Here is a 12041-nt window from a genome sequence, read left to right on the forward strand (position 1 = left end):
CAGCCGGTTATCTTTAGCTTAATATTCAAAAGGAGAGCATGTTAAGTACAATCACTTGTGCTTTCCATAAAAGAACCACATGCAAAAAAATCTGGTGTTCATGGAAAGAGCAGAAAAGCAACCACATGTCATATCTCTTCACATCTCTGATCTGATTGGGAACAGTGGGAGGTGTCATTGTGCCCTTGACCTTCGAACTTTGACCCTTGATCTTCGACTTTTCTCAACTGCATTAGAAAGGTTTGGTTGTGTTAATGTGTCGCTGAAATAAAAAACATCTTCCCTGAATTCAGGGAAGATGTTCTTTATTTCAGCCAAGACATATGGTGTCTTGGTTCAGATTATATTGGATTTGCATTTGGTAAACATAAATTTGTATTTCATAAATGTGAATGGTATGACAAATTTCAAAATTGAATTTGACCAAATGAACATCTGGGGACTAAAGAAACAAATTCAGATTCTACTGATACAGCCAATCGCACGCTGGGTCCCAGCGTTGTATTGTGTGTGTATACAATGGGGCCCAAGGGTCTATATGTATCTATGTGTATGTATATATATATATATGTACGTGTGTGTGTGTATGTAGGTAAAAAGTGTGTTTGTATGGTTATTGTGTATAATAGCATCTTTGCGTATATTACTGTATATCTTTCATAATGTATTTCTAAATGTTCATATAAAATAAATGGAGGCCATCTTACAAACTTGTAAAGAGATTTCAGATATGGAAACTTGGTGTTCCTTTGGATCAACCTAGTTTATGGTTGTCTTTGCAATTATTTTTAGGTATTTTGCATATTTTAATATCTAATAACCTAGACAGGTTATTTGACTTCTGAATTGCAGACATCTGGCACTGTAAGGTATATATTTTTTTAGCTTATATTATATATATTTGTGGTACTTTGTTTATTTTAATTTGTTCTCCTGTATATGATAGTTTTATTTTTACTATGTAGCATTGAATATTGCCCTGTCTGTCCTGTTGCACCCTGAGGTCACCAAGGCAAGTTCCCCACAATGTTTTATTGTGATGGCAGTAAAGTTAATTCACTAAAGAACCAGGGATTTTTTACAAAATTGTTAAAGGGCTTCTGTGCATGCAATGTTTATATATCATTGTAATAGAGCCAGGCCAGTATCAGCATGAGTACTGATGAGAAACAGACAATGTCAGTACAGAGATGCCAAAGGTATGTTTAAGTCATATAGAACTGTCACCAGTTCAAATGTCCTGCTCAATACATACAGTAAGTGTCATAACTATTTGTAAGGCATTCTTATCAAGAATGTTTATGCTGTGTGTTAGTGCTGAAGTTGAAAATCAGATTTTAAAAAATAACACAAATATTAATGTTGCCATTAGCCTCAAAAATCCACTTAATTACACCGTAGAGCTACAATAGGTGTAGTTGCAATTAAGCTATAGTCAGCCATAGAGCTGAAATGATTAGTTGACTAAATGATTAGTCAACTGTCAGACTAATAATCAGCAATTATTCTGATAATAAACAGAAATGGCAAACATTTTGTAGTTCCAACTATTAATTTATGAAGAATTTTTGCTTTTCTTTCTTTAATGTAAGAGTTCATCCAGTATCTTTGGATTCTGGACTGTTGGTCAGACAAAACAAATATATCTGAAGATGTCACTTTGTCCTTTCGTAAATAACAACAGACATTTTTCCATATTTTTTGTCAAAAGATTAATCAGCTGATTGAAAAAATCTGCATATCAGTCAATGATGGAAATAATTGTTAGTTGCAGCAGTCAGGAGATGTAACATGTCTCTAATATTGATGGAGAAGGATGCATTTGTTAAATCTGTGCTTGCTTGTTTTCTACTGAAATGTCTCAGAATGTCTCACTCTGATTTGAATCTCATATTTAGGCATTCATTTAATCCGTGTCAAAACCTTTTAGAAACATATTTACAACTTCAGAATATAGAATATAGATTGCTGTGTCTCAAATTTAGTACTTTAGTGGACTGAAGCGGGCAGACAGTGTCCATGAAGTGCTGTTCGTTTAAAGAAAATACTGACAGAAAATATACATCCAGATCTAAACCTATTGGTGGCACATTCTTCTCTACAACAGAAACAAATCTTTGTGCAACAGACACAGTACATCAAACATGAGCAGCAAAGTTCAAGTAAATCACAGGAACGGGTTACAGTCATACTATAGAGAACAAAAAAAACCCAAAAACATTATATATATATATATATATATCTATAAATGTATCTGCTGCGTAGCATCCACTAAACATTTGGCCTAGTATTTCTTCACATCAAATGAGAATGATATTAAAAACTATTTTAGGAACTATAATTATTTTCAAGAGTTAAGAATGATTCTACTCTCATTACTGAATAGCATGTGATAAGGATGTTTCCAATACCTCTGGTGTATTAGGAAAGGGAAGAAGGTTTATTCCAGTCCTGTGATCCTGATGTGTACGAATAAGGAGGAGGGAGGAATACTGGTCCCATCTTTGGATAAAAGGTGAATGTGACGATAACCTAAGAACACAAAATAAACCCAGAGGGATTAGGAGGATACTAGGCTTCTTCATTTACTACATACAAGCTAGGTGGAATCTTTTATAACACACCTGCATAAATTCAAAGATATAGATGTCTGACAAACTAAAGAAAATCCTATTATAGAGTGTGGCTAGAAGGTCTTTTCCACCAGAAGCCTTCAGTGCCCCTTAAATTTCCATCTCTTGAACCTCATCAACCTTCCTAAAGGTTGCAGCAGGTTGGAATCAATGCCTCGTTTAGCTGCAGCTCTGCAGTTTTCATTAGTGAGAAAACAGATAAAGTTACTAGCAAACACCTGATGTTCATGTGACCTCCCTCCAACAGTTCCATTAAAAATTCAATCTGAAGAAATCTGCTGAAGGCTGGAAGGACTATGGGTGTAATTATACTACTATACAATATAATATTTGAACTATCTTGACAAAAATTTCCATACTGATTATAGATGGTCAGAATTTCACACTTTTTCACCCTTTTTTTAAACATTAAAAATATTTAAAAAAACATTAAAAACTTTTTATGTTAAGATCACAACATAAATACTTAATAGGCATGATATAATTTTTTAATTACAAGAAAACATATACAATTAAACCTAAGGCCTCTATGGTTGCTGTACAATAGCACTTTTAGAGCCAACATATCCGGGGCTGCACTTTGTTTTGGTCTTTTGGACTATTTTCCATGGAAATTCTGTTATCTATGTCACTTTAATAACAGATTTCTCTCTGTAATGGTGTTAAATGTTGGTGGAGAAAATAAGTAATTTTAGACACAAGCCCTTATACTCGAACCAAGAAAACTGACGAAAACACAACATTTTCTACCGAGGCTTTACGTTGCTGAAAAATTAATATGAACCATGACTGCAAAAGCCAAGATGAGAGGCTTTATAGTTTCTAAGTGTTACAAAATGTAATGTCAAATAAAGGTCTGGTGAGATTATCGGGCAAAATACAGCCAAAACACATTGTGTCCTTAAACAGACAATTTATACAATAATAAAGGTTCTATACAGAGAGATAAAGTTTGTGGAAGAAGTTTTAATGTAACCCATGCATCTTGTTCAGCCTTACCTTGCTGCATGCAGCTAAAAGGCAGTGTATACTGCCCCACAAAGTCATTTTTAGATGTCTTGTCATAGTCTTCCACCACAAAGCGCACAATGGCCAGGTCAGGAGTGTGGATGGTGAAGCGCAGAGTGTCATACCACACAGGGTTGAACCCTGCAGAGAGGACAAATCAGTCTGTCTTGTTCAATGTCCGGACTCATGCTGCTCAGAGACAAGTCCTAATTCTGTGTGCAAGTAAGCCAGATCTGAAATATTAAACGTTTTGTCAACCTATTCAGTCACCCATTCATTCAGTCTCTACTTTATTTATTTCTACATCTGGAAGTGTATGGGTCCATGGCCTCTCCTGTACCATTGTTTTCGATGTATCTGGTCTCCTGCTTGGCCTGGTCCCTAGGAACTCCATGGATCTCCACTCTGACCAGAGGATCCACTATAGAATCCTCTTTGATGTTGACTTTGGGCAGCTGCTGGCCACTGATCACCTTAAAAAGAAACATAAAAACACAGAGAAACATACAATGTTCTTAATGAAAGCTTTATTTTTTTGAGTGGTTAATAAAGGACTACGTTTCTAAATTCTTTCTAAGCTTCTTTTCCTTTTGTACCTGTATGTTGAGGATGACAGGTTGGTAGCCGTCCCGTTTTTGGGGCATCTCAGGGTCAAATCTATTCTCAACCTCTCTCATAAAACTTGGCTTCAGGATGTATCCACAGCAGCCGTTCTGACTGAACAGGCCATCATTCAGATCCATCCCTTCCCCAGCAGTCTGGAAGTTCAATGCAACTGATGGAAAAGGAAAAGAAACAAGATTCATTTTTTTCCCCAACCTTTTTCATGTTATATTTTATTTGGTGAAATCACACCTATATAACCCACCCTAAAATCACACAACCCCCTTTATTCATGTTTTGATTGTCTTTCCACTTTTATTCTTTCAAATAAACTGACTTGTGACCATACAGACAAAAAAAGTTTTATTCTGATAATGGCATTGATCCCAGCCAGACGGAATAAAGAATGATAAGTGATTCTTACAGATCTGTACTCCACGACAGTTAGTAGGTAGTCTATGCTGATGGCCTTTCCTTTTCTTTGGCAAGTCTCTTTATAGCTGTCTGAAAGCTGTGGGTCTGTTCCGCCGTGATATGCAATTACACATAGTAGATCCGCTGGTTAAATTTTGTGCGACAAGCACCAGACTATTCCAAAATAACCACAGAAACCTCAGTGCTTCTGTGCACATCAAACTTGTTGTTTTGATTAATTATTCTCCAGTTTCTACTGCAATTCAACAGGCGTCTTGGAGACAGGCACATTGAAAACAGTTCACACAGTCTAATGAAGAATCTTAGATCGATTAAAACTTGTCACCATTGTTCCTTCAGACGTCACACGTCTATCTAAAACACCGGGTACCAGGACAATGGCTGCACACTCCAAGACTTTGAACAGGTCTGGCCAAAGTAACACATGGAGCTACGCATGTTTAATTATAATACAGGTAGATGTGTCACTGCGATCACCAACATAATGTGATAGACATTGTTCGGGTTACATTTTATAGAGGTGTTTCCAAAAACACCACTATAAAAAAAAATCTTAATTTATTTGTGGATCATACCATGATCACAGTTATGTCTGAATACAAAGATTAAGCAGAATACCATTTAATTATCAGATTTTCAGCAATCATTTTCCCATGTAAATCAAATAGTAAAAATCATTTCATGAATAAAGAAATACAATATAAAAAACTAGACCTTATTTTAATTCTACTTTCACTGTACATATGGCACTATGGTGGTATTTAACTGCAGATGGTTATCGATCATTGTATGATAAATAAACTGGCACAGTACTACCCCATGGAAAACATGATGATCGTAACATCTTCAACATGTTAGAAAGTGAATTCAAAAGTGAACTCAACTCAACTTAAAAGAGACATCATCTGCTCCTGGCAGTTGTTAGCTGCTATGGTCATATTTTGAAACTGTGTATGTCCCAGACAACCAAGAGTTTTCTTTGAAAAAACTCTCTGCAGGATTCCCAAAGTGATGCAAGTAGTGAATGGGATTTACCATGATTGTCACAACTAACTACAAGTACTGACTAACTAACTAACTACTCTTTCTGATCCCACAGTATTATAAGTGCGCCATTCAATCTTACCAACTTTGGACGAGTCAAAGGTCAAACTAAGTTAATGTTACACCACAGGACACTGTTACTGATTCATGTGTATTCTCCCAGTTGAATGAATGAAGTACTGTGTGTGCAGTATTATTCATAATAATACTTTTCTGTTGCTATTTAATTTAAAACGGTAAAGCAGACTTTTTTTTACAAATAAGGCAAGAGAATAATGTATTAAAAACTGTGTGGAGCTCATCTAATAACAGTGCTGTTTATTTTGCCTTTTTCTCTACAGACTACAATATGATACATTTCTCACTATTAAAATGTTTTTTTTTCCATCCAGCCGTGGTCTGAATCATTGGGGACAGCTACGTCCTGCGTGGTGCCAAGAGAGCTACAGACACCATGGGGAACAACCTTGATGTTGATGGTATCTACATCTATTGGTTCAGTTGGGATGGTCTGAGGCGGAAAAGCCTTATCCCATTCTTCCACCAGTCCCTATGGGGAAAAGCAGCACCGAATGTCCTCCTCATCCACTGCAGTGGGAATGACCTGGGGGATGTCTCAAGCATCAACCCTATCACAGCAATGAAGGAGGACCTGCAACACATCCACCCACAGTATCCAGACATGAAGATCATCTTCTCTGGCATCATCCAAAGATGCAGGTGGCTGGTGCCAATCTGGGCAAGACTGACAGGGCTTGCAGGTTTGTGCACAGTGTTATGGCCCCATATGTTAATTGTTTAAGTGGCAGCTTTGTACATCACCATCACATAAGGTTTGACACTCCTGGGCTATTTTTGCACAATGGAGTTCATTTCACCACTAGGGGAAATTATATGTTTTTAAACAATTTTGCCGAGTCCATTGAAGGCCCACTTCCGCAACAGTGAAATGTTAATGTTTTTGTTCGCTATTGAAGTTGAGACTCAATGGATTTTCTTAGCCCCCAACATAGCCCACAGTGTCATGCCTTATGTAATGAGTGTTATTTTTGTTATAGTTCTAAAATATTATGGTTAATATCAGTTTGCTGTTCCAAGAGTATCGCTTATTTAGAGGGAGGTTATTACTGGCGCAAATTTACAATTTTATTAAAATAGCCTATCAGGTTTCCTTTTTGTCCCTTCGATAGTGACCTACATAAACCAACAAAACTGTTAACATGAATAGAACAGAACAGCTTCTTCCCTCAAGGTGTGAGCCTGCTACATATAAACTGTCTCACACACAAGGACTCATGATGAATAATGTCTCGTGGACTCTTTGCACCTTACCCCGATTATGTATGGACTGCCCATTACTAATAGCTTTTTCAACTACTGTATGCATTACAGCTAACCTACACACTGTTGCACTATGCTCACCTTAATTGTAAAGGCAGCTTTAATTCCTTTACCCAGGCTTTGAAACTTTACTCATAGAGTGTACAGTCTGGTGCACCAAATGCTTTAAACTAAATATGAAGTATAACTTTTCATTGTTATATGTTTTTTGTTTACCATTTTTACTATAATTTAGTTACTTGTTACTAAAAATCATGTTGCACTGGAGATTCAAATAGCTCTTTTTATTAAGCAAACTTGTCTTATGACATTCACCTTTACCTTGATCTACAGCTGTATTTTTGGATTTTTAATTTTTTAAGTAGTTATAGTTCATTGTAAATTGTGCACATTATTTAATTCATCCATTTATTACATTCTTTTATACACTTTTCCGGTGTTGTTGACATGGATAATAAAATTGTTGGAATTAATGCAGTTTTAATGTGCAATAAAAGTATTTATGAAAATGTTGCTGTAAGGTTGTTGATGATTTTTGTTGTGCATGTCTGGTATGAATCTTAACAAAAGCAACATGCACAGTATTGTAATCATTTAAGAACACTGATGGAGGTTTTGCCTGAATTTATAATTAATTACAAGGCTATTTCTACGTTAGCTTTAATCAATAACATAAATTAGAAAAATGTTTATTAAATGTTGCTCTCGTTGACTATTGACAACAAAGGATCAAAAGATGGATATTAGTTTGTGGTTTTCTTATGTGTGTCTTATGTACTTATCAATTTCAATGACACTGAAATTACTAATTCACCAGAGTGTCCTGTTAGATTCACTAGAGGCATATGGTAAATTTGGAGAAACCAGGCAAGTGTCCTTTAGTTAATGGAAAGTACTGTTTAATCACGGTTTTAAAAGCTACATAAAAAATATGATCACAGATTACAAAGGCACATTAAACACGTTTTTCAATTACAAAAAAACATTACTTATGAATAAAAATAGTTTACATGAGCTGTACTACACTGACATTTTGGAAGTCTCCATACAAAGACATGCAATATCAATTCATTAATCTAACTGCTTTGAAATCTGTCAAATCTTCAGTACACACTAAAGAGTCTGTATGCCTAAAACATACTTCTGATGTGGTAATAGCAGTACACATCTATTACAAGAGTCACATTTTGCTCCTGGACAGAATTTGGTCTCTCCTTTCATCAGACGAAGCTGAACTAGAAGGGGTTTTCTGGCATCATCATCACAACCTTTTTGAGAACTAAGGATGTTGTGCATGTTGTTCAACCAGATTAATGGGACCAAACACGCTGCTCCATACATGAAGTCTTCCTTCTGTTGGCACCAGTCATTTGGTTTTCACAGTGTGGAAACCGAATGACAGTAAAAGACGAACACTTTAGTTAGGACATGGTGAATCACAATGTATCATATCCATACTGTATGCATATTCATGCATATTCAGACACTACCGTGTATGAAGTTGCAATGTTGAATGAAAAACTCCTCCATGACAAATGTTCTTCTATACATTGTGTATTGTAAGAACACACTTTTGTGATATGATCATTTTGTGAATGACCAGCATTTCTAAATATAGATTTATACATGTGAGTATTCATTATTTTTAAAACAGTCTTATGCATTAACAGAAGGTCCTCATATAAAATAACAGACACACCAAAGTGGAAGACAGACATCAGGGTAACGGCATCAATAACATTGGTAAATTTCAAAGTATCATATTGGAATGAATCCCTGTTTTGAGTTTTACATGTAATTTAAGAAAGAGCTGTAGTCACTTCACATTTAGGTGAGGTAGTTTTTTTCTCCATTTTATCTGTGCGGTAATTTAAATGTTCTAATTAACTGTAGTGTTAATAACTACTTCGATCATATTTCTGGGTGTTTAATCTTCCAATCTACATTGCAGTAAATAAGTCTTACAACCTGTGAATTACTTTTAGCTCTACATCAAACTTAAGAATCAATGTATATGATTTGTGGAGGCAATGGTGTATCTCATTCGCTTGTTTAGCATCCTCATTTCCTCTCGTATCGTCTCTTTCTCACTAGAAGAGGAGAGATAAGAAAGACATAACAATATAAGTACATGGGCTAAACCTGAATGTTTGCTGCATGTAGACAAATTCTATCAGCCACTGCTTTATCTACCACTAGGCTACTCCAGATTATGAGAGCATATTTGATTGTCCAGTAATCACAATATTTGGGTTAACTGAAAAGGATACATTAAAAAAAAGCTATACCCTACTATCTGTCTGCTAACGACACTTGTGAACTGAGGATCTGTTCACAAAATGTGATGAATTTATTTCCTTATGTTAAATTCTACACAGCAAGCATAATTTGATGTCCACACTACATAGCTACCTGTACAATGGGCTGTACAACACGACGTTAACGATTTGAGTGTGCAAGTTTAACATACAACCTTTTTCCACCTCTTTAATTTAAGACATATAGAAGGAAGTCAGAACTACCTAAGGAAAACATAAAAAGTTAACGTTGCTGTCTAAATCAAATTTAAATTCCCTAAATGATATGTTAACCTAAACTATCACGACATCCTGATGGACAGTTTTACTAACTTACTGTAATGCAGCGCATTACACTAACGCAATACACTTAAACTGGGTGACATGTTTCAGAAACACAAAAAAAACGTCATTAGCCTTTAACATTTGTTAAGTTTACCTTTTTATTGGCCTTTGACTGAATAGCTACTATCACATTAATGTATGTATTAACGACCCCACAGTCCATGAATAACGCAGGTTACCTAGCCCGGTGGGGGCCAGCTACCAGTAACGTTAATTCATCTGTAAATCACATTAACTGTGATATTAATTGGAGTTCTAAATGTCTCTCCTTCTCTAGTCAAAACACCTATGAAAAACGCACCAACTTTTGTGGTCAATTGTACACATTATACTTAAAGCTAAAATTGCATATAAAGTGCATTAAAATTGGAAACCATTAAGAAAATAAAAATTTACTTACCGAGATAACTTCATATCAAAATCCCTTGAGGGTCTTTTAGTAGAACTACCCGAAGAACATGCAATAATTATGGTGAAAAGGACAAAGGAAAAATTATGGTCAAAAGGACAACCAGCACACTGATCATAAGGAGTGTATTTAGCTAATAACATCATAATGACTTGTGGAAAAAAATTTATGGACTTAGTATTTCATGAGAGAAGATGATGCTCTTTGAATGGGAGTCTTTTGGCTTCACTTTTCAGACCCAGAGTCTACGTCCATTTTTATACTACAATCAATGGGTTGGACCGGATATGGTCAATGTGCAAAATTGAGGACGTAGTCGAAAACCATTGCGGAACTGCTGTAAACAACTAATCTCAATGGAAAGGAGCAAAAGTGTGCTCGAAAAGTCACAAGATGATAAAATTTGCTAATGAGCATATTTATGACATCATTGCGTCCTATTTGCATTCTACCTAGTGTCAGCTGGGCAAAATGCAATGCAATTATCTGTTTGCTTATCTCCTACTCGCTGTGTTTACATACACAGTAATTTAAAACAGCCGAATTCCTATTTAAGCTGTTCTCATTTTCATGTTTTTATGTTTCTGTTGTCAGACAGAAGTATGAAACAGTGACTGAAATGTTGCCCATTAAGACTACATGTTAAGCAGCAGTCGCTTCCAAGACATTTCCTAGCTGCTGCTCTACACTGCTAAACAAATATGACGTCATTTGACAAAGTCACTGTGCACATTGGTTAAAGACAACGGTTGTGCTGTGATTCCAGCTATATTTACTTGTAAAATGATCACTCAGAGAGAACATTGGAAGTTCATTCACATCTATGTCAGCTGTCCTGCGGTGAATTGAATGCGACACACAGAGATGTGCGCCTGTGCAGGTAAAAACCAACTTTGCACTCGCAGGGCAACTCTCCTCAACGGAAAATAGCTAAGGTTTGTCCAAAAAGTCGATAGGTGCTTTTTTGAAAAAAGTTAGTAAATGTAGGCACTATTCTTTCTGAAAGAGCAACAGCTAATGGGGAAACTCCAACAATTACCCGGCTGACCAATGGTAATTTCATTACTCAGTTACGTGGGATTCAGCTAATCAATCATCTAACTTCATCACTCAGTCAGTGACAGACAATCGCATTTGCAGTGCTTACATAGACTTAGCTCTGAACTGAGTGTAGCAGCTTTACCCAGCAACAGACTGAAGAGTCAGTAGTATAATTGCTTATTCGTGTTCATACTGAAGTGCATTTGAAAAGCGATGCAATGACTTGGCTTTGAAACAAAAGTGACTATGAATCTACGAAATTAAGAAAAGTGATTTTTAATTCTTTTAGAATTTCCATCTCAAGTTACCGCAACAAAAAAAAAAGATTAAAGTTGATAGGAAGAAATCTGTATGTAAAAGTTAGTCCAGTGCAACATTAATGTGTCAGAAAAGTAAGTCATTTGAGAAAGGAGGACTAAATGCCTATTGAGGTAAAGTCAACTCTATCTTTCAGTTGCAGTCACCGATTTGGCACCCAGCATTCCACATTTCCTGAGGATTGAAATTGGAGGAGTCAGTTCGGAAGCCACTGGGATAAACCCTGGTCAACTGCCGTGAGTTATGGTGCACAAACTCTGCCCCTAAAATAGAGATAATACATCAGAAGTATAGTTAAAGTTGACAAATAGGGTGTGACTAAGCCACTGATACTTGTAATTGCTATCATAAATAAAGAAAAAGTTTGTCATTTTCATGCTGAAAATTTCCCCTAAATTATAAGTATTAATCACTTTACCTTGGAATGTTTTTGTATTTCATTGAAACAAAATTATTATATTTAAAGCATAAAAAAAATATCTGCTGTAGACAGAACAAAAGTCCTCAAACCATCAATATAATACTTGTCAAACCCTAGAATTTACAGTATCTATTATCAGCCACACA

At 35.9% G+C, this 12041-nt stretch overlaps 1 protein-coding gene across 2 annotated transcripts in view; it reads right to left on the reverse strand.

Moving 5' to 3' along the window:
* Window positions 1-2330: 2330 nt before the first annotated feature.
* Window positions 2331-12041, reverse strand: part of plcd4a (phospholipase C, delta 4a) — a 29955-nt gene continuing 20244 nt past the window's right edge. For both annotated transcript variants that reach the window (XM_040123148.1, XM_040123146.1), the window contains exons 12-16: window positions 11621-11737; window positions 4238-4416; window positions 3982-4114; window positions 3633-3782; window positions 2331-2532 (exon numbers count right to left, since the gene is read on the reverse strand). In XM_040123148.1, the coding sequence (XP_039979082.1) occupies window positions 2441-2532; window positions 3633-3782; window positions 3982-4114; window positions 4238-4416; window positions 11621-11737 (671 nt within the window). In that variant the 3' untranslated portion in view covers window positions 2331-2440. The remainder of the gene's footprint in view (window positions 2533-3632; window positions 3783-3981; window positions 4115-4237; window positions 4417-11620; window positions 11738-12041) is intronic.

This window comes from Xiphias gladius, unplaced genomic scaffold (assembly GCF_016859285.1).
Source record: "Xiphias gladius isolate SHS-SW01 ecotype Sanya breed wild unplaced genomic scaffold, ASM1685928v1 HiC_scaffold_1477, whole genome shotgun sequence".
Lineage (NCBI taxonomy): Eukaryota > Metazoa > Chordata > Actinopteri > Istiophoriformes > Xiphiidae > Xiphias > Xiphias gladius.